We start from the raw sequence: 23,258 nt of genomic DNA on the forward strand, positions 1-23,258 counted from the left end.
TGGCTGAATTTGTCCTGCTGGCCCATGGGGTTCATCATATTTGATTGGTAGCCATCTGTGCCTAGGATAGTACCTGGTATACAGTAGGTACTTAAGTACAGGGAGTAAATGGAAGACTGGATGGATAGGTCCACATTCCTTTCCAGACTCATTTAGCAGACCTCCCAATCTAGTAAGGAAAAATTAGTCACTGCTTTGCTGCTTCCTAGGAGCCATCCAAGGAAAGGCCAAGAATCAATGAGAGAAGCAGGTTCTGCTTGCTGTCTTGGCACAGAGCCATGCCCTTTTCAGTGATGTATGGCTGCAGGCAAGGGCTGGGGGTGGGGATCCTGTTTCAACTACTGCTGGGATTTCTCCCATAGGTAAGCTGAAAAGCCTCTGGAGGCTTAAATATGAATCCTCTCCCTGTGATAATGAAGGACTGAAAATACTGTATTTGATACAATAATCAATTAAGTGAAGATCTGCTCCTTAAACCCTTTAATTCCACTATTTTTTTTTTTTTAATCTAAGCTCTATACGCAATGTGAGGCTTGAACTCACAACCCCAAGATCAAGAGTTGCATGCTCTACCAACTGAGCCAGCCAGGTGCCCCATTAGTCCCATATCTTTTTATTTTAAGTTTTTATTTATTTATATTGTGAGAGAAAGAGAGAGAGAAAGAGAGAAAGCACACGCACAGCAGGGAGAGAAAATCCCAAGCAGGCTCTGCACTGTCAGTGCAGATCCCAATGTAGGGCTTGAACTCACGAACTAGGAGATCCTGACCTAAGCCAAAATGAAGAGTTGGATGCTTCAGTGACTGATCCATCCAGGTGCTTCAGTCCAATATTTTTTGACAAGCATTTATAACTACAGAATAATTAGACACCTGTTTCTATGGCTCTGCTGTTAGCAAGTATAATGTTAAAATGTATGAAATGATTGACAAAGGTTAACAAGTAACCTGGGTGATTACCACCTAGGTGGTAGGTAGTCACTACAATTATTTAAATATTTTGTTATATTTGAAAACAGTCATAATACAGTGTTGGGGGGAAAGTTGCCTGCTGTCAAAAGAGCTACAGGCAGCTTCCTAAACCATTCTCTGACAGTAAAAGAAGGGCTAGTCTTCTGCTGGTCCTGACATCACATGTTGCTAGCAACCATATAGCTCTAAACCAATAATAATTTCGGGGTACCTGGCTGCCCAGTCAGCAGAGCATGTGACTTTTTTTTTTTTTTTAAGTAAAGTCTGCACCCAACGTGGGGCTCGAACTCACCATCCAGAGATCAAGAGTCACACATTCCTCTGACAAAGCCAGCCAGGTGTCCCAGAGCATGTGACTCTTGATCTCAGGGTCATGAGTTCAAGCCCCACAGTGGGCATGGAGCCTACTTAAAATAAATAAATAAAATAAACAAATCAACTATAATAATCTAAACTATGTGCCACCCAATCTTCCAAAGAACTTCATGCAGATGAAGAAACAAAGGCACAGAGACGTTAAAAAACTTTCCCAAGGCCAAAATGCCAAGTGGCAGAGTTGAGGGGAAAAAAAACTATCAATTTTGGCATCAGGCTTTTTTTTTTTAATTGAGGGATTCTTTATTTTTTTTATTTTTTAGAGAGGGAGAGAGAGTATATATGCGCGGGGAAGGGGGTTAGAGGGAGAAAGAGAGAGAGAATCTTAAGCAGGCTCCATAATAACACGGAGCCTGACACAGGGCTCAATCCCACAACCCTGGGAACATGACCTGAGTCGAGATCAAGAGTCAGATGCCCAACCAACTGAGCCACCCAGGCGCCCTGGCATCAGGCTTTTGCTCCTAATCATCATTCCACACTGCCTCTCACTCCTAAATGAGAGGTATCCTCTATGATGAGGGCTGTACATTCCTAGTTGTCTATTTCACCTATCTGGAATATTTAAACAACTGTGTCTGGCGTTTTTCTGAACAAAACATGTTTAATTTGATATTAAGTAAGAAATTTTTTTCTAGATTCTAGGTCAAGTACAAGTCTTACAATGTATATTTTTGTTAGAAAGTAATATATGAAATATGTTACTCTTAGGAAAAGCACAACGCGAATTTCCACATTCCAGTTCAAACTCATCCCTCAACATCTTTCGGGGGAACTGAGAATTCAGAATGACCAATGATAGACTAAAACCTCCTCCCTCTAAATTTGGAAAAGCCTAATAAACCAAATAACCAGAACACCCTTTCTTTTCATCCTTTTCCCCTCTAGTAGGACCATCTCGTGCTCACAGATGGTGAAGTATGCTTAACCCCAGCTGTGCCATTCTAACTCAGGTGGTCACTAGAGTAGGTGGGATGATGACTGGGTAGGTATTGAACTCTAGAACCATGAAAGCACTGTTTAGAATCAAAGTCACAGAGATGAATAGCTTAAAAGATACCATCCAGCCCTCTCCTTAGTCTATAGTAGTATGAACCCATTCAGAAATCTGAGAATTTCTCCATTTTTAATAGCTTTATTAAAATAGAGCTCTGGACTAAAGAATCCATTCCAGTGTTTTACAAGGCCTAAATATTCTCATACCCTTAATAAAAAAAAACCTCTTGGGTCATGCCAACTCCCCTCCACACCTTGGGGGTTTTTTTGTTGTTGTTTGTTTGTTTGTTTGCACTGAGTTCAGAGCAACTAGTTGAGATTTTCTCATTAAAAGTCTTCATTGCTTGAAGGCTGGTATTTTTTTTTTAATGTTTTATTTATTTCTAGGAGAGAGAGAGAGAGAGACAGCGTGAGCAGGGGAGGGTCAGAGAGAGAGGGAGTCACAGACTGAAACAGGCTCCAGGCTCCGAGCTGGCAGTCAGCACAGAGCCCGACGCGGGGCTCGAACCCACGAACCGCAAGATCATGACCTAAGCGAAAGTCGGACGCTTAACCGACTAAGCCACCCAGGCGCCCCTGAAGGCTGGTATTAAAAAACTGTTCGGCTCCTGATGACAAGGACCATGGCTTATATGTGACTTACATCTTTGTGTCCCTTGACAAAGTCTTCAAGTGCAACTCAACTTCAATTAAATAATGTTCTTCAGTTCTAATGATAAAATCATCCTGAAATACTCCTCAATCTCATTCTTTAACTATGGAAACTACACCTAATTCTGATACTTTCCTAAAAATTTAACCAGGGCGCATGATAAAGGAAAAGAAAAGCCACCATTTTTACATCTCCTACGTCTCTTTTTAAAAATTCTCACTCTTGGGGTGGCTTAGTCGAGTCAGTTGAGCATCTGTCTGATTTCAGCTCAGCTCATGATCTCATGGTTCGTGGGTTCGAGCCCCGAGTCGGGCTCTGTGCTGACAGCTCAGAGCCTGGAGCCTGCTTCAGATTCTGTATCTCCCTCTTCTCTCTTTGCCACTCCCCTGCTTGTGCTCTCTCCCTCTCTCTCAAAATTCAATAAAAAAAACATTTTTAAAAAAAATTATCACTCCCTGTTCTGGTTAGGATTTACTATAGTCACCACTATCTTGTATTCTTTAGGATGCACTGAAGTCAAAGAGACTTACTATTCATTTATTTTCTTCATTCCATTACCAAAAAAAAAAGTGTTTGATTTAAAAGACCAGTTATCTCAAGAGCACTCCTACCAACTTTGAATTGGCAATTTTTTGGTGTGATTAGCATGATATCAGTAGGAGCTTTGTTTTATAAGCAAACATGGTAAAAGTCCAAAAGGTGCTATGCAGGTCAGAAGGAAGATGTTTTTCCTGAAACTCTCTACCAACTGTTATTTCTGAAGCCTTTCTCACTCACTGGCCCCGCTTGCAGACTGCCCCTCAGTTCCACATCTGACCACTAAGTGGCGCCAGAACTTCGAATTAGCTAAGACAGAAAAACTCCTTAACCAAGCCTGTAGGCCATTTGCTACCAACTTTCAATTAACACCTTCTAAAAATAATCCATTTTTTATCAACAATCTAGAATATAGTGGCTTTTTGCAATTTATTTTTTCTGTGGTCTGTGTTTTGGGAAAGAGTAGATTAAAAGACATATGTAACTCATTCCTTAGCCTCCTGCCCCTGTCTTCTGGTCAGCTATAAATTGTGTCACAGCAGCCACCAGCAACATCAGGGGGACATCTGGACTTCGGACGGCCAGACTCTGCAAGCTTGAATGGATCTGTGATTATATCCTGTCAAAAGGCAAACCAAAATGAAAGGACCAGTTAAAGGTGTTTTGATGTACCCAAACACTAATATTTCAGTTTGACTTATGCTGATTTAGCTAGAAGATAGATGAAATTTTATACTTCTATGGGATCCTTGGAGTAGCTTCAGTTATCCAGCTATAAAGGTGCCTGTCTTGTCCTGAAGTTTCTAATCACGTTATTAGTCCTTTCAAGGTAAGCTTCATTTAAAGCTTCTTAAAGGTGGTCCTTATGGGACCAGGACAGTCGATTTTGCTTAATTTTGTTTTATGGGAGTCCCATTTGAATGTGCCTTTCACCCTTCTGGAACTAAATCCTGAAACGTCTTCCCTTCCCTTCCTGTAATTTCCAGAAACATGTGTACAAGACAAGAAGGCAAATCCTGGGCACCAGGGCCATCGTTAGCAAGTGCAGATGCTCAGATGTTGAGGTTGCCCAGCAACGGCCAGTGAGATCTCAGGGCCGAGCGAGTGGAATGATCAGAAGACAAGATGGAAGTCTTTATTTTTCCTGTTTACTCCAAATAAGATCCCTCCAACAGCAGCACCAGTGCGGCCAGAGAAAACCCAGCACAAACGTAGGAATTCCAGAGCATGAACAAGCCACCTCACCTCATTTAATGAATTCATTAAATGTAAATGTACATTCTTACCATTGATCGGTGGTCACTGTGAATAGGAGACTGGACAAGACAGGGACAGACCCTACATCCATGAAGGACAGACTTAAGGGCCACTCCCTTCTACTGTAGTAACTTGCTGGGGGTCTCGGCTTCCCTGGCCCTCGGTTTCCCCCTTTCTAGAATGAAGAGGCCTGCCTGGATCTGGCTCTCTAACAGGCAAACAAGCATCCAGTAAGGGATCTCCACGCCTGGAAGAAGAGAGGCTATGTTCGCTGCTGCTGCCAGGCCCTCGTGTCCACTGTATTTCCTCCTCTTGCTGCACTGGGATTCTTGGTCAGAAGAGTTAGCTCTCCTCCTTTTCACCCAGGAAAATGAGTTTCCACTCTTCTTCTTCCCACCCCATATCCTGTCTACTAATAGGAGATAGTGATATCAGTATCACTTTCTACTACATGATCCTAGCCCTGAAAGATCTCAAGACTTAAAGGAAATAAAAGGTGAGACACCTTGATAAGCAGTCCTTTCCAGCACGAGCATCCTGTGATTCTATGAAAAGTCTAAATAGGGAGAGGGAGTACAGCATATTGGGTAAGAATGTCAGCTCTAGGATCAGACGTGGGTTCAACCTCACCGCTTTCTAGCTGTGAGACCCTGGGTTAGTATATTAGCCTTTCTGAGTCTGTTTCTTCGTCTGTAAAATGAGGATGACAAGAGTTGTTGTGGGGACAACACGACGCGATGCCCTGAACACACTACCTGCTCAACAGAGACTAGCTCGCCTGTGTTATTTCTACACAGGCCACGCTGTTACCACCACTGCTATTAAACCGCGGTAAGATAGTCCGGAGCACAGATCCTCCATGCATCATTTCAGTTGCTGCTGTGTTTGCTGAATGTAATTCTTTTCATAGCAAAACACACTTCCCTTGCCAGCACTGAAAAAGAAGGAAGAGAAGGAGGAGGAGAGGGAGGGGGAGGAAGAAGGGCAGGAAGAAAGAGAAGAGGAGGAAGAGGCCAAAGGAAAAAGAAGAAGGGCTTTCAGAAACAGTCATCGCTGTCAATCCTCGGTAGGGAGCAGCGCCTCCCCTCACCCTACACAGCTGGTGGGAGCACGCGCACACCAGCAGCCCCCACGCGCTGCCTGCCTGTGCTGTGCTCCAGGTTTAATCAGAAAGGTCTTCCATAAAAATGATATGAATGTCCTCCTCCAAGCGCACAAGGTTATATTTCTAGGACGCACAGCTGTTTCATTCTTTAAATCTTCCTTCACTATCAGTTATTGCCATTTCAAAACCTTGGAAGTGATCTAAAGACTTTGGCACATCAGCAGGCTGAGAGAAATAAGGCAGATGAGAGAGGAGGCAGCTGAGCATAAACCAGTTCGAGTACGTGGCGTGTTACGGTTGGTATCTGAGGTCAGGAGGCCTCCGGTATGCCCAGTGTGCACATGAAGAGGGAGGTCAAGGAGGGCCGGGTTGGAAGAAAGGGGTGTCTGCGGAAGCCAGCTTGCATAACTATGTGGTGGTTTTTTTGTGGGTTTTGTGGTGGTTGTTGCTGTTTTACAGCCAGAGTACACTGGAAATGTTGTGGTTGCAAGAAACACTCCCTTTACTTATAACTGTAATCTTCTAACAGCTTTTGTAGCTAGGACTCAGGAAACCGAGGTCCAGGAGAATTAGAATGATGAAAACATTTCAAAATACACATTGATTCTCACCAGCCAGGTTTTGTTATTGGTGAACTCCCAAGCGTTTCAAAATACCACATTTGTGAAAGGTTTCGTGGACTGAAAAGTCCAAAGTCAAATTTCTCTACTTTCCAAAAAGGCATCTTCTTAGAAAAACAGAAGGGTAACAATAGCAGAGTGCTCAAGGATTTAATAAAGCAAATGCTCTGAATCACTCTTCAGCCCTAGAGGTGGCTTCTCTACTTAGCCGGGGCTTGATTCATGCTGCTAATAGTGGCCAAATAAGAACGTATGAGGATTTTTGGCTCCAGGAATCTGGCCTCTTGTGGTCAGTTAAACTTTCCCAACTACAAATTTACCATTTGGGAGAGTGATCTCTAAACAAGGTTTGCTCTTAAAGATCGCCCATCACAAAGACTGTTCTAAACAATAATAATTGTGATAGCATGAATAGGGGGAAAGGATTAAATATATAAAAGAGAAAGGCAAAGAGGGATGCTATAATCCATCATAATACCTCTGCCTTCTTCATAGGGTAGTTGTGGAGATGACATGAGATAAATTGTGATAAAATGCTTTAGAAAATGCTGTACCAGGATCACCTGGGTGGCTTAGTCAGTTGAGGGTCCGACTTCGGCTCAGGTCATGATCTCACCATTCTTGAGTTTGAGCCTGGCATGAAGCTCACTGCTATCAGTGCAGAGCCTGCTTCAGATCCTCTGTCCCTCCCTCTCTCTGTCCCACCCCTACTCACTGTCTCTCTCTCTCATAATAAATAAAAACATTAAAACAAAACAAAATGCTATACCAGTATTTATCTACTAGAATAATTCCAAAAATAAATTTAAAGTATTTTAGAAAACAGTGGTATATTGGCTCAAATATACATTCAAGAAATTAAGAGATGATAAAAATTAGCTTTTCAAAACAGTGGAGAATTGATTTAATAAATAGAGATTGGAAATTTTTAACTAGTTAATATTTGGGAAAATAGTCACCCTGTTCCTCAACATTTAGGCTGAAATACTTTCCCAATGGTTTAAAATTTTTAATGTGAAAAGCAAAGCCGCGGAAGTACTAGAAGACTCTTTATGACCTTGGATTAAGCAATGGAATCCTCTTGGGGCTGACACTCAAAGCACAAGCAATCAAGAAAGAAAAAAAGAAAAGGAAAAAGAAACATTGGACTTCACCAAAATTAAAAAATGTGTGCATCAAAGGGCACTACCAAGAGAGTGAAAAGATACACACAGAATGTGAGAAAGTTTTGCAAACATATATCTGATGAGTCTAGTATCCAGAATAATGAACTCCTACAACTCTACAATAAAAAGACGACCCAATTTAAAAATGGGCAAAGGGTTTGCAACAATGCGGATGCAACTAGAGTGTATTATATTGAGCGAAATAAGTCACTCAGAGAAGGACAAATATATGATTTCACTCATATGTGGAATTCAAGAAACAAAACAGATGAACATAGGGGAAGGGAAGCAAAAGTAAGTAAAAACTGAGAGGGAGGCAAACCATAAGAGATTCTTAAATACAGAGAACAAAATAAGCGTTGCTGGTGGGGTGTTGTGTGGCAGGGCATGGGCTAAATGGGTGATGGGCATTACAGAAGGTATTGGTTGGGATGAGCACTGGGTGTTATATGTAAGTGATAAGTCACTAAATTCTACTCCTGAAATCATTATTACACTATATGTTAACTAACTTGGAGTTAAATTTAAAAAGCTTTTTTTTAGGGGCGCCTGGGTGGCTTAGTCGGTTAAGCGTCCGACTTTCACTCAGGTCATGATCTCGCGATTCGTGGGTTCGAGCCCCGCGTCGGGCTCTGTGCTGACTGCCAGCTCAGAGCCTGGAGCCTGTTTCAGTCTGTGACTCCCTCTCTCTCTGACCCTCCCCTGCTCACGCTGTCTCTCTCTCTCTCTCTCCTAGAAATAAAAAAAATAAAAAATAAAAAAAAAATAAAAATAAAAAGCTTTTTTTAATAATAAAATAATTTGACATTTGAATAGACATTTCCCCAAAGAAAATATACAAATAGTCAACAAACACATGAGAAGATGCTTAACCTCACTAGTCACTAGGGAGATGAACATCCAAACCACAATGAAGTACCACTTCACATTGACTAGGACGACTACCGTCAAAACTAAACAAGGGCACCTGGATGGCTCAGCCAGTTAGGTGTCTGACTCTTGATCTCAGCTCGGGTCTTGATCTTAAGGTTGTAGAGTTCAAGCCCCACTCTGGGCTCCATACTGGGTGTGCAGCCTACTTAAAAAAAAAAAAAAAAAAACTAAACAGAAAATAATAAAGTTTTGGCAAAGATGTAGAGAAATTGGAACCCTGTAACATTGCTGGTGGGAATTTAAAATAGTGCAGCCACTGTGGAAAACAGATGGATGGGTCTTGAAAAGGTTAAATGCAGAACTACCATATAACCCAACAATCCCACTACTAGGTATAGACCCAAAAGAATTAAAAGCAAGTACTTAAATAAGTACACACAAAGTACATGTCTATGCATGTTCACAGCAACACTACTCACAACAGCCAAGAGTAGAAACAACCTCATCTATCAACTGATGAATAGATGAATAAAATATTTCATATCCATGCAATGAAACACTATTCAGACATAAAAAGGAATGAAGTACTGAAACACGGACAAACCTTGGAAGTATGAAACCTTGAAATTATGTTATAAAAAAGAATCCAGACACAAACGGCCACACAGAATATGATCCCACAAATATAAGATGTCCACAATAGGCAAATCCAGAGAGAGAGAGAAGACCAGCTACTGCAGAAGGATGGGAAGAGGGGAGACTGTAGAATAACTGCCTAATGGGTATAAGATTTCTTTTTGGGGTAATGAAAGTTTTCCAGAACTAGATAGTAGTGATGGTTGCACAACCTCGTAAGCATACTTGTTAGAATGGTTAAAATAGTAAATTTTATGTTAAATGAACTTTACCTCAAAATTTCTAAAGTGTTAAAAGAAAATATAGATGGGGTTCCCGGCTGTCTTAGTTGATAGAGCATGAGACTCTTGATCTTGGGGTTGTAAAGAGGGCAGGGAAAAGGTATTCTCATACATTGGAGGTAGGCAGGTAGACTGGTACAGGCCTTCTGTAGGGCATTTTGACTACGTCAGTTAAGACTTACAAATACTTAAATATTTGAATAATATTTTTCTAAGGTAGCTCTTAACCTTTTTTTTGGATCTGGACTCCTTTAAGAATCTGATGAAAGTAATAGACTGTTTCTTGAGAAAACACACATCCATGCATATAATTTTAAGGGGTTCATGGATGCCCTTAAGTCCATTTGTGGGTGCACCAAGTTAAGAGTCTCTGACTTAGCCTGGATTGAAAAAATACAGTTATGAAATTAATTCAAATCATTTTGGAGATACAAATATGCTAGAAATTATTTACAGTGGCCAACTAGAAGAATAATGATTTGTTTCTTGTTTTAGTAGCCTGTGGCAAGTGTAATCCTTTTCTAAATCGTTCTGCTTGAAGGTAAGGATTGAAAGCCAAACAAACCTTTGTTTCTAATGCAGAACACCTGCTACATGTTGGCAACTTCTCTCCAATTGGTCTGATCAGAAAGTCTTGGGCAAATCGTGAATTCTTCAGGATAGCTGCTGTTTCTTCATCCACTTCGACAATTTCACCCTCCTGAAGGATACCAGGAAGAAAACACAAATTAAGAAATGCGACTTTGAACTCAATAAAAGAGGGGCACCTGGGTGGCTCAGTTAGTTAAGCATCCGACTTCGGCTCAGGTCATGATCTCATAATTCGTGGGTTCAAGCTCCGCATCGGGCTCTGTGCTGACAGCTCAGAGCCTGGAGCCTACTTTGGAATCTGTGTGTGTCAATCTCTCTCTCTCTCTCTCTCTCTCTCTGACCCTCCCCTGCTCACGCTGTCTCTCTCCCTCTCTCATTCTTTGTCTCAAAAATAAATAAAACATTAAAAAAATAAACTCAATAAAAGAAAAACATGCAAAGGTTTTACTAAGGAGTGGCATTTCAAGATGAAATAAATACCTTTTAATATGATTTTCTCTTGTGTTCAGACCCTGCTGCTAGTTTCATGCTTATTTCAAAATGGAATTGACCAGTGTCATAATCAGTTTTTCTTTGGTGGCAAAGCAAAAAAAAAAAAAAAAAAAAAAAACTCATTGCTCCAGTAGCCAGTCTCTCCTCAGAGACAGATGTAAAAAACTACGGTTATCTGAGCTTCACCTTATTCATCATTAAAACAAAGTCTTAAATTAAAATAATAGCTTATAATGTGTATTTCTGTGAGTCCTGGGGTGCCTGGGAGGTGTATAAAGGGTTCATGCCTTGGGAAGATTCTGGGCTATCTAACCCTTCCCTTCAGATAAACTCTGCTTTTATCCCTTCATGTACTGGAGTGATGTAAAGCAATGTGTGACAAGTGGTTAAGTGTTGATTTTTAAAATAAAATAAGATTTAGCTTTAAAAAATAATTCTGCTATTAAAACTTGTTTTGTTTTTTTTTTTTGAGAGGCACTGTATCAGAATGATGAGTTCAAAGGACCTTCCCTCTTTTTTTTTAAATTTTTTAATGTTTTATTTATTTCTGAGGGAGAGAGAGAGAGACAGCGTGAGCAGGGGAGGGTCAGAGAGAGAGGGAGACACAGAATCTGAAACAGGCTCCAGGCTCTGAGCTAGCTGTCAGCACAGAGCCCAATGCGGGGCTCGAACCCACGAACTGTGAGATCATGACCTGAGCCAAAGTCGGACGCTTAACCGACTGAGCCACCCAAGCGCCCCCTGCCCCTTTTTAAATGTTTTTGAAAAAACTTTTCTTAGGTGTGATAGTGATACTGTGGTTATATAGGAGAATATTTTATTCTTAGGAGATGAAGGCTGAAATATTTAAGGGTAAAATATCATGATGTCTGCAACTTATTTTTTTTTAATGTTTATTTATTTTGAGAGAGGGGAAGAGAGGGAGAATCCCAAGCAGGCTTTGGCTGTCAGGAGCTTGATTCCACGACAGTGACACCATGACCCAAGCTGTAATCATGAGTCAGATGCTTAACTGATGAAGCCACCCAGATGCCTCAGCAACTTACTTTTTGAGATGCAATGAAATGTTAAGAAAAAGTACTTGGAGCAAGGGTAAGAGTAGAAAGAATACCCAAAGTCGTGGAAATTTTTATTTACCTTAAATGTGAAATTTGCATCAAATATTAGTTCTTTTTCGTGTCCTGTGATTCCTCCATTGTACATAACTTGGCATCTTTTGGCTGATCCTGTCTTAGGGAGTTTGAAGAGGCGAAATGTTGCAGAAACAAAACGACAGTCACCTGAAACAGAATTTACCCATGATTCAGCTCCAGCACCCAAATGGCCATTGGTTTACTTAGCAGATGAAGAGCATGTATATTATAAAGGTGATTTTCTTCTTTGCATGCCATCAGTTCTCTTTCTGTCCAGTTCACTTTATTTACTGAACAACCTCGAAGTGCTTTATACCAAACTTTGGAGGCTTCCCGATGACCCGAAGTCTGTCTCAATGAGGCTCACTCAGTACACACTTCCTAATCACCACATTTGAACCATTCGGGGAACAGCTTTAACGTTCCCCCTGCTCGCTCTTTCTTTCTTTTTTTTTTTTAAATTTTTTTTAATGTTTTATTTATTACTAGGAGAGAGAGAGAGACAGCGTGAGCAGGGGAGAGTCAGAGAGAGAGGGAGTCACAGACCGAAACAGGCTCCAGGCTCTGAGCTGGCAGTCAGCACAGAGCCCGACGCGGGGCTCGAACCCACGAACCGAACCCACGAACCGCGAGATCATGACCTAAGCGAAAGTCGGACACTTAACCGACTAAGGCACCCAGGCGCCCCTCCCCCAGCTCTTTCTTACCCAGCACTCTTTCGAGTTCCTTGTTTTGAATTGTAATGAGGTTGGCAGTGACTAAACGTGGACGGCAGAAACCAATTTTTTGGGCGAGGGTGGCAAGGTCCTTCCAGTACAAAGCACCACCCAGGCACTCGCCTAAAAAACAAAAAGAAAAATCACAGACCAACCAAAACAACTAGGTGTTCAGAAAATTACTCTTCTATAAAACCAATTTGGATATGGTGTTCTTTAAAACATAGGGCCTAGAAATAGAAGAGGGTCTTGAGTATCCCAAGATCTAGAAAGTCACAGTTAAAATGGAATATACTAGCTAATGGCCTCTGGGAACCATTCTTCAAGACAGTCACGAATGTACTAGGTCCACCCAGCTGCAATCATATTTTGGGATTGAGTAGGTCACAATCTGAAAAGCACTATCTCTGTGAGTAAAAGAAATATAAAGGATATTTACAAAATTGCCTTTCAGCTCCAGATTATCATAAAGATCTGCTACTAGAACAGTAACTACTACTAATATTCATACTTATTTTTTAATTTATTGCTTCAACAAATTAGAAACAATCCAAGTGATTATCCACAGAGAGATGGTCAAATAAAGTACAGTACAGCTGTATGCTATAGTTATATAATACAAGTATTTAAAATACATTTTTTAGAATCTTAGGCTTAGGAAACATGCTAAATAAAATTAGAATGCTAAATTCTATATACAGCATGTTCCCAGTTTTATTTTATTACAGACACACACACACACACTCCCTAAAAGGATGTATACTAAAATGTTGAAGATGTCATTACTAAGCTATATGATAAGTTGTAATTTCTTTCCTTTTTCTTTTTGTGTTTTCCAATGCTTTAACAATATTCATCTATTATTGTATGACAAGAAAAAAGTTAACATAATTTATTTTTTTAAGTTTATTTATTTTGAAAGAGAGTAGGGGAGGGGCAGAGAGAAAGAAGGGGGTAGAGGATCCAAAGTTGGCTCTGTGCTGACAGCAGAGAGCCCGATGTGAGGCTTGAACTCACAACCCCCGAGATGAAGACTCACAGGCTCTACCCACTGAGCCGGCCAGGTCCCCCTAAAATGAAGAACGTTTTATTTCATAGCCAGATTGACCACATGCATGCATTCATCACAACTTCCAGAGACTTCGTTAAAATCACAGTAAGGAAATTAACACAAAAATGGTGCAGGCAGAAGGGGATGAAGGGAGCTTCAGTTCCAGAACGGTTGCCCTCATTTCCATGCTACAGTTTTGAAAGTATTTTTCATATTCACTATCTCATTTAATCTTTATAACAGCCCAAAAAGGCATATTATATTGTTATCTAAATTTTACAATTTGGAAAACAATGACTCCAAGAGACTAATTAAGTTGTCCAAGGTCATACCACTCTTGAAGAGGCAGAAGGGAACAGAAGCCTCCTCACCTAATCCCACGTGTTCCCATATCACAAAGCCTCGTCCAGCATATTAGCAGACCAGAGCTCTGTACCTGAGCAAGTATCTGCCGTAAAACAAAACAAAGCAACACCTACCCCATAAAACTCTGTGTGTCCTGATTTCCTCTGGCAGTTCAAGGCTAGCATAGACATCACTGAAATACAGCTCCCCTCCATGCTGAAACAGCAGTATTAATCCAAACAAGGTTAAAGATGACATTGGTCCCAGATAGCAAAGAAAGGAATGAGGAGATAAAATCAATTTTAAAAACCAACAGAACTAAGAAATCACAGCTGCCTTTCCAGTTACAACCAGTAACCACATGCCACGATTTTTTTTCCAGGGCCCTACTCAACAGGTAATAAAATGACTTTTCAAGAGTGTTTCTCTCCGAAATAAAGATACTCAGGTTACTTCAGATTTTTGCCAGTCTGAACCAAATGCAGTCTCAGATAGGTATATAACTAATGGAAAGAAATGATATTCCTAAATTTTTCTCCCTTAAAAATTATATTAACTTTTGTGATGTAATAATACACTATATTAAAAAATATTTTTGTTAATTTTTAAAATTTTTAAATGTTTGTTTATGTTTGAGAGAGAGAGAGAGACAGAGCATGAGTGAGGAAGGAACAGAGAGAGAGGGAGACACAGAATCTGAAGCAGGCTCCAGGCTCCAAGCTGTCAGCACAGAGCCTGATGTAGGGCTGGAACACATGAACCACGAGATCATGACCTGAGCTGAAGTCAAATGCTTAACTGACTGAGCCACCCAGGCACCCCAATAATACGCTATATTTTTAAAACATTGTCCTTAAAATCTCTAACATATGAGTGATCAGGAATTTTAAAATTGTATTTAGCTGAGTTCAAGGGCTTAGAGTCTAGATTGTACAGTAACGTCTCTACCTCTTAGAAGTACACCTTGGTGAAGATAATAAGCTGGTCCATAAGATGGTATATCAATTAAGACATTATTAAATCATTTTTACACAGATATTCTTGTTTGATCTTTCCGAGAGCCCTGTAACCCCCGATTCTCAGAATCTTGTATCTTCTATCACGAAGATACACATCTCATGATCTATATGGACGGTATGGAGCTCCTGAAAGTTTTCCTTTTAGAAAGTAGTTAATTTAAAGTTCCATCTACCTTAACTTCCTGAAGATCTAGAATCCTGACAGAGACCAAATGAGCAGCCCTCAGAAACACAATACAAGCTAGAAGAATGTAGTCCTAGCAGCCTGCAGTAGACAGTCCAAAAGTTCCAGCAGTTTCTACAGATGCTATTCCAGAATTGTGTACAGCAGAGAACAGGAGGAGAGAAAGCAATAAGACAAATATTTTAACATGTTCAATGACAATCATGACTCTCAGATTTATTACCTTTTACAAAGTGAGAGGAAAAAGAATCCACGTCTAGGGTATTCTTGTCATGCCCCTTGGGCCATCCCTTTCTGTAAATTTTTTTTTAATATTTATTTTTGAGAGAGAGAGAAAGAGACAGAGAGTGTGAGCGGGGGAGGGGCAGAGAGAGAGGGAGACACGGAATCTGAAGCAGGCTTCAGGCTCTGAGCTGTCAAGCACAGAGCTGACATGGGGCTTGAATTCACAAACGGTGAGATTATGACCTGAGGTGAAGTGGGAGGCTTAACCGACGGACCCACCCCAGGCACCCTCCCCCCCTTTTTAAAAAAATATTTTATTTATTTTTGAGAGAGAGATAGAGACAGCATGAGCAGGGGAGGGTCAGAGAGAGAGGGAGACACAGAATCCGAAGCAGGCTCCAGGCTCTGAGCTGTCAGCACAGAGCCCGATGCGGGGCTCGAACCCACGAACCGTGAGATCATGACCTAAGCGAAAGTCGGACGTTTAACCGACTAAGCCACCCAGGCCCCCCCCCCACCATTTTTGATTTAGGGAATAAATTACAAGAGTTTGAGCTCTGAGCTCAAGGGGGCAAGAATAAGACAGATCCCGGGGCGTCTGGGTGGCTCAGTCGGTTAAGCATCCGATTTCGGCTCAGGTCATTATCTCACGGTTCGTCGATTCGAGTCCCGCATCGGGCTCTGTGCTGACAGCTAGCTGAGAGCCTGGAGCCTGCTTCAGATTCTGTGTGTCCCTCTCTCTCTGCCCCTCCCCTGCTCACGCTGTCTCTCTCTCTCAGAAATAAACATTTTAAAAAAATTAAAAAAAAAAAAAAAGAATATGACAGATCCCATTGCTCTTACTGACACATAAAAACCACTTGTCTCGGGGCGCCTGGGTGGCTTAGTCGGTTAAGCGTTCGACTTTCGCTTAGGTCATGATCTCGCGGTTCGTGGGTTCGGGCCCCACGTCGGGCTCTGTGCTGACTGCCAGCTCAGAGCCTGGAGCCTGTTTCAGTCTGTGACTCCCTCTCTCTCTGACCCTCCCCTGCTCATGCTGTCTCTCTCTTAGAAATAAATAAAACATTAAAAAAAAATACAAAAAAAAAAAACCACTTGTCTCCCTCTTCCCTCACCTTCAGCACTCGGTGTACCTCCTGCAGCACTTGCTGCTTATCAGGCACAAGGTTAATGACACAATTTGATCTAAAACAGAACAGATGGAATATCAGGCAAATTCGCACACATCACAGAGCTCTTCAAATCCTTTAGTTCCTAAGGATGTCTTCCATTGTTTTCTCAAAGCGACATCATTCTTCCTGCCTCCCTCCCCTCTTCCCCACACTCAACTTATCCCCAAGAAAAAGATGGATGGAGTGTTTAAAATCGCAGTAAACTGTTAGCAAATCTGAGCATGCAGGAAATAAAGCCCGGCACGCTGACTTGCTTCTGCCCTGATGGTCACCATGCAACAGCATGAAACCTGGGACCAGATGCCTGTTGCACAATGTGTTCCTTATGCCACATGGAAATAGGCTAAATTCCTCAAAGACAGCTTTATTAAGCCTGTCGGGTGGACATGATGTGACAAAAACTCAAAGGAAAAGGGGAAACACAGATTCCTACACTTTGGTGTGACAATAACACTAAAGACAACAGGTCAGTGTGTATTACTGTATGAGCAGATTCAGTGGTCCTGCTGGTCTTTTGGGCTCATTTGTTTATGGTTAAGTTCAAAATCAGTTCTCTCCTGGGCTAGTGTGTTCTGAGGCCAGTGGACTACAGGCCCCCAAGAGCAGCTCCCTCCCTTTGTGAAGTAAGGCTACGTGTAGCCTAAATGAGGGAAGTTCAGCAAAGGGTGGTAACATTTGTGTTCAACAGGAAATGGGCTATAGTTGCACAAGTAAGGATATAGACCCACATAACAATATCATAACTCTCATTCTTGATTCCAGTCTCCTCCAGTTTCTCTACGTAGCCATGATGAAAAGTCACATTAGGGGTCTGGAAGCCATATTTTTCCATGTGATATTCAATATACTTTTTAGCCACGTCTACCTAAAAAAACAAAAACAAAAACAAACCCCCACCAAAATGTATATACGGATTTGATGACCATTTTTTGAAATATACTACTTTTTTACTATAAGTTTCCTATTACTAATGGAATATACTTACCCAAATTCTTTAATTCATTAGACTCCACACCCAACGTGGGGCTTGAACTCATGACCCTGAGATCAAGAGTCACATGCCCCACCAACTGAGACAGCCAGGCACTGAATAAACTCTTCACTCAATAACAAAATCTTTCAAGATAGATGGTACAAGGAAGGGAAAAATCAGACTCCATTGCGTCATCATGAAATTCATATATCAGGTCAAACCCCTGACTCTGTTCCCCCAGAAGAGCCCCTAATTGTCAAAGTTCTCAGCTTTCAGAGCAGGAGGCACTAGCGGCACAAATGAGTGTCGCATTTAGTAGCCTTCTTAGATTATCCTTGAAGAGCCACAAAGGAAACAACTTTATCTCTAAAAGAATGCCTTTGAGAAGTTTTTTCTCCTTGTCTTCCAAATCCCTGCCTCACCTGACTTTCTGTCATGTCTATTCCAGTGACATGTCCCGTCTCACCAACCAGCTGACTAAGTGCATAGCAATCTCGGCCACTTCCACTGCCCAGGTCCAAAATCCAGCAGTTTTCCAGACGCTCAGGGATGACCAGACCACAGCCATAATACCTGGGAAATAGAAAATGTATACATATTTCCCCCCTCCTAAAGACTAGAATATGTGGAACCACTATATCTTACAGACCCTTCTTTCCTACCTCCGTCCTTCCTTTCTGTCCCTCCTTCCTTCCATCATTCACCGGATTTCTATTTAAGTGATTCGTTTCCCCCATTAAACTAGAAGCTCTGTGAAAACTGGGACTCGATCTGCTTTATTTACCATTGTATTGTTGGGCACTGTACCAGGTACTAAGACAAATAAACCATTTACAATATTTGCTGACTAAAAACATTTAGTTAGGCATTAGCTGAACATCTACTACAGGTCCAGAACTGGGCTAGTTACAGAGAAGAAATGGAACACAAGATTTCTGTCCCCTAGGGGTATTTGACTGGGGAGGTAAAACATGAGCACAGAAAACATTTCCCATGATTTATTGACAAACGGAGTAATGCACAGGCAGTAAGTGCTCTAGTGGTTTAGGGAAGAGGGTGCTCACGGACTGGAGAAGGCTTCACAAAGCAGGAAGGACACAGGGAAGTGTTAGAAGCACAGGATTTGGAAAGGAGAAGGAAGGCATTCCAGATCAACAATGGCATGAGGGGCAGGACGAAGGGAAAGGTCTGACTAGAGTAGTGCAGGGCATACTCTGTGCATCAGAGGGAGCTGGGATTGGTTAGGAAGGGAGGGCCAAACCTCACAGACAGCCTTGAATGTCAGGTCCAAGGTATATAAATGTATCCTGAGTAAAGGTGGGTGGGGGTGAAGCGTGCGGTCATTGGAATTTCTTAAACAGAGCAGTAAGATGATCAGGGCTGTACTTTACCAGTTTTATGATAGACAAGGCAAACTGGATGGACTGGAGGAAATGGATAAAGTCCCTAGGGACCGCATCAACTACCTCTTGAAAAAGCTGCTAAGTTTTTATGGGGGGCTGGAGGCACTCTACCTCAGGGCTACTTCTTCATGTACATTCTTCAAGGCTTCCCGGATGTGCTTGGGGACCAGCCTGGCTGAGGTGACACAGGCATTGGTCTGGAGGTCCACTGATTTCCTCAGCACCTGCCCGTAGTAGGTCTGACCAGGGGCCAAGGGCGGGTGGGGGTGGGGAGAGAGAAAAGAGGTAGCTGGTGTCCGTGCGGCGACAGATCCCGTGCCCACCACCACCCCCATCTCCACACATCCAGGCCTGGCCAGGCTTCCTCCCTGCAAAGCTCTAAGCCCAGACTCTGCCCTGCAACACCCCACCCCCACCCCCTCCTTGACCCTGGGGGCCACGGGCACAGGCCGGGCCAGGCTTCCGAAGGCCTGGTGCTCCCACTCAGCCGAGGCTCCTTCTTGGCCATTACGGGTCCTCCTTGCTGGCACCTGCACGTCCTTCCGGATCTCAGCGTCTCGAGAGGCGGCCACTGACAGAAACAGGAGGGGGGCGGGGAGGGAAGGAAGCTGAAAGGTGAAGGTGCTGAGCACGTGCAAGGGGAAAGGGGCACGCTGCGGTGGTGATTGGTGGGGGGTAGTGATTCAGGGGCAGTGGGCTCGGGGACACGGGGACACGGGGAGGCGAGGGGCAGCACACTCACTGTCTCCTCGGCCTCTGGACTGCGGGACTTGTGTTCCGGGCAACTAGCTCCCCAGGCCGAAGGCTCCTGAGGCCCCGCCCCGGCGCAGGCAGGCCTGATCTGCGGGTCGGGCTGCCGGAGCCTGCGCCAGGTGCTCCCAGCCCACCTGCCGCCAGAGGCAGGAACCCGCCGCCGCTTCCAGCTGCTTCCAGCACGGTCTTAACCATCGACCTCACCTCTAGTTCCGGCCCTTCTGGGCCCAGTGTCCTCTCGTCTGCCTTTAGACTTTCCAACCGGAAAGAGAAGCTACTATTAATTAGTATCTTCCTTTATTGCTCTGCTGGGATTTTCGTTTTATAAACCTCCTATGCGGACTTAAATGAACACCCGTATGTTTGCCTCTGTGGGCAATGGAAATCACCTTTTCTCAATCTATTTTTTGTAATTAGTGGACTACTATGTTACATAAATTTCAGGCGTACAACTTAGTGATTCCACAATTCCACACGTTACACAATGCTCACCACCACAAGCTGGCTAACATGTCACCAGTTACTAAAATACTATTGACTGCCCTATCCTGTACTTTTCATCCTCATGGCTTACTATTCTACAACTATAAAATGTTTGTACCTCTTAATCCCCCTCACCTATCTTGCCCATTTTGTTTTTTAGATCCCACATATAAAAAGGGTTATATGGTATTTGTTTCTCTGCCTTATTTCACTTGGCATAATACCCCCTGGGTCCATCATGTTGTTGCAAATAGATCTCATTCTGTTTTATGGCTGCATATTTCGATATATATATATATAAATAAACACACACACATATACATATGTGTATATCATCTCTTCTTTATCCATTCATTTATTGATGGACCTTAGATTGCTTCCATATTTTGGCTATTATAAATAATGCTTCAGTAAACATAGAGGTACATGTATCTTCTTAAGTTAATTTTCATTTTCTTTGGGTAAATAGCCAGCAGTGGAATTACTGGATCACACGATATTTCTATTTTTAATTTTTTGAGGAACTCCCATACTATTTTCCACACTGGCTGCACCAATTTACATTCCCACCAACAGTGCATGAGGGTTTCCTTTTCTCCACATCCTTGCCAACACTTGTTATTTTTTGTCTTTTGATATTTGTCATTTTGACTGGTGTGAGGTCTCAGTTGACTGGTGTGTGGTTTAGATCTGCATTTCCATAATGATGTGTGAGGATAAGCACCTTTTCATGTGTCTGTCAGCCATCTGTACGTTTTCTCTGGAGAAATTTCTGTTCAGGTCCTCTGCCCAGTTTTTAAACAGATTACTTACTCTCAATCTATTTTTAAATAAAGTCAGGTTTATTGAGATACAATTTACATTCAGTAAAACTCAACTTTCTCTAGCATACAGTTATGTGAATACTGACAAACATACACATGATAATCAATACTCCCTCAGCCAAAGACTTTTTTAAAAAAATATGTATTTATTTTGAGAGAGAGAGTGCATGAATGCACAAGTGGGGGAGGGACAAAGAGAGAGAGAGAGAAGATCCCAAGCAGGCTCCATGCTTTCAGCACAGAGCCTGATGCAGGGCTCGATCTCATGAACTATGAGATCATGACCTGAACTGAAAACAAGAGTCAGATGCTTAACCAACTGAGACACCCAGGCACCCCTCACCCAAAAAAATATCTTTGTGCCAGTTTATGCCCTCCCCACTAGCTTCTAAACAACCACAATTGTTTTCTCCCTCTTTTTCCAGAATGCCATGGAATTATCATGTATGTAGCAGTTCTCAGTCTGTTTTGTATCATATTTAGGAAAGCAACTTGGCTAAGTTCATTTTTAATCTCTAGTCATTTTTAGTCAGTGCACTTGTGTTTCCCAAGTACTGTCATTTCATTGTGAAGAAAGTTTTTTCTTCTACCCCTATATTGAACAACAAAGAGTTTGAACTGTGTGGTCCACCTCTATGTCAGTTTTTTGGTAAGTACAGTATGAAAACATATTTTCTCTCTTGTAATTTTCTTTCTTTTTTTAAATGTTTATTTTTGAGAGGGGGGAAGGGACAGAGAGAGACGAGGACTGAGGATCCGAAGTGGGCTCTGTGCCAACAGCAGAGAGCCTGATGCAGGGCTCGAACTCACAAACCATGAGATCATGACCTGAGCCAAAGTCAGACACTTAACTGATTAAGCCACCCAAGTGCCCCTCTCTTGTAATTTTCTTAATAACATTTTTTCCCTCTAGCTCACTTCATTGTAAATATAGCATATAATATACAAAATATGTGGTAATTGACAGTTTATGTTATTGATAAGGCTTCTAGTCAATAGTAGGCTATTACTAGTTAAGTTTCGGGGGAGTCAAAAATTATATGTGGATTGTCAACTCTGTAGGTCTTGGCACCCCAACCCCCACGTTGTACAAGGATTCACTATATTTGTCTATCTTACTTCCTTTTGTGGTTGTAACAAGCATTTCTATTCATTAGGATAGTAAGGAGCTATGGAGATCTAAACTGAACATTTACATTATGCTCATTTTTCAATCTCATCTGCTAATAACAGTCTTCCCTGATGTCAATTAGTTTTGTTAAATATTAATAGGAAGGTGCTGTATTTTAAAATTTTTAACAAACTAAGTCCATGGAAACAATCCTTGTTGGAATATTTTTATAGCTTAGAATATTTCCAACTATGAAGTGTGTAAAATGAGTGTTTCTACAGGTATCAGTTTCTTGGCAATTGTGTAACGGTAAAAACACTCTTAAATACTAGTTTTCAAAATGCTGTCTCCATAAAACTGGTCCTTTTAGGAAAGCAGTCACTTTCTCACTCATTGTGGAAATGCCATCTTTATCTTGAAGGAACAGGTTAATGGGAGTTAAGGAGAGAGCTTTACCATTTCCACTTGTTCACTGTACTTTATTATCTTCAACTTATGGTTATTCACAAGAATCATTTGATAAACCTTAAATCCACTTCACCACAACAGATAGATCACAGGAAAGCAAACTGCCATCAACTTAAATTGGGTTAGTCCCAGTTTTTCCTCAGCTGGTATCTGGTGTGCAGCACCGGGTTTGGGACCAGAGTGCTTGTAGCCATCATTCGTTCTGATTGGTCAGTGCATCGGCCAATTGTTTTTGTTTTTAGTATCACCCTTGCTAAATGACAGGCCTGCTGTGTAGATCAGTATGCTATGTAGACCAAATCAGATCTCTCATATCATGTTATTTTAAATATTAGCAAAAGCTAAGTTCCTTAACTTAAAAAATAAAGATACATAGACATTTTTGTATTTTTTTCCCTTGCCTCCAAGGATGGCCTTGCACATACCTCCACATATCCCACCTTGGAAGCTCCTGGCCTGACAATTACAGAATGGTCCAGAAAGGCAGGTTTTGGTTCAGTGCACAGACCATCTTTCAAAAGGTAGAGCTTTCCAAAATGGCCAGCATCCCTCAGTAAAAGGTTCCCCCAAATTGGAAGCATTCAAGCAGAAGCCAGATGACCAGCTGGACGTTTACTTGCTAGAAATGCAACAGCAGGGGTAAATGGTAAATTACTCCCAAGATCCTTTCTTTGTATTATGGTAAATACTAGAAATGACAAGTAGCACCCTTGTTTCTTTCTTTTTTTTTAATTTTATTTATTTTTTTGAATTTTTTTTTAATGTTTTATTTATTTCTAGGAGAGAGACAGAGAGACAGTGTGAGCAGGGGAGGGTCAGAGAGAGAGGGAGTGACAGACTCCGAAA

At 41.8% G+C, this 23,258-nt stretch overlaps 1 protein-coding gene across 3 annotated transcripts; it reads right to left on the minus strand.

The window, feature by feature from the left end:
• Positions 1–3,402: 3,402 nt before the first annotated feature.
• AS3MT (arsenite methyltransferase) lies at positions 3,403–19,675 on the minus strand. 3 transcript variants are annotated; one of them, XM_039243912.1, is made up of 11 exons: positions 19,516–19,668; positions 19,304–19,344; positions 18,885–19,012; positions 17,793–17,943; positions 17,126–17,262; positions 16,341–16,410; positions 13,932–14,013; positions 12,393–12,524; positions 11,690–11,832; positions 10,035–10,169; positions 3,403–4,150 (listed from the first exon to the last, which is right to left on the minus strand). In XM_039243912.1, coding segments are annotated over exons 1-11 (1,122 nt in total). In that variant the 5' UTR covers positions 19,517–19,668; the 3' UTR covers positions 3,403–4,048. The 3 variants fall into 3 exon arrangements, with proteins under 3 accessions (XP_039099843.1, XP_039099842.1, XP_039099844.1); XM_039243911.1 differs by having other exon boundaries at positions 18,885–19,344; positions 19,516–19,670; XM_039243913.1 differs by lacking the exons at positions 3,403–4,150; positions 10,035–10,169; positions 11,690–11,832; positions 12,393–12,524 and adding an exon at positions 13,440–13,471 and having other exon boundaries at positions 18,885–19,344; positions 19,516–19,675.
• Positions 19,676–23,258: the final 3,583 nt, after the last annotated feature.

Source organism: Hyaena hyaena, unplaced genomic scaffold (genome assembly GCF_003009895.1).
Source record: "Hyaena hyaena isolate Hyena2069 unplaced genomic scaffold, ASM300989v1 scaffold_233, whole genome shotgun sequence".
In the NCBI taxonomy this organism is placed as follows: Eukaryota; Metazoa; Chordata; class Mammalia; order Carnivora; family Hyaenidae; genus Hyaena; species Hyaena hyaena.

Coding starts and splice junctions, on each gene's coding strand:
- AS3MT (XM_039243911.1), bottom strand. Junction 17,263..17,792: donor TAGACATGACAGAAAGTCAG/GTGAGGCAGGGA, acceptor TTGTTTTTTTAG/GTAGACGTGGCTAAAAAGTA. Junction 10,170..11,689: donor ATGCAAATTTCACATTTAAG/GTAAATAAAAAT, acceptor GGTATCCTTCAG/GAGGGTGAAATTGTCGAAGT.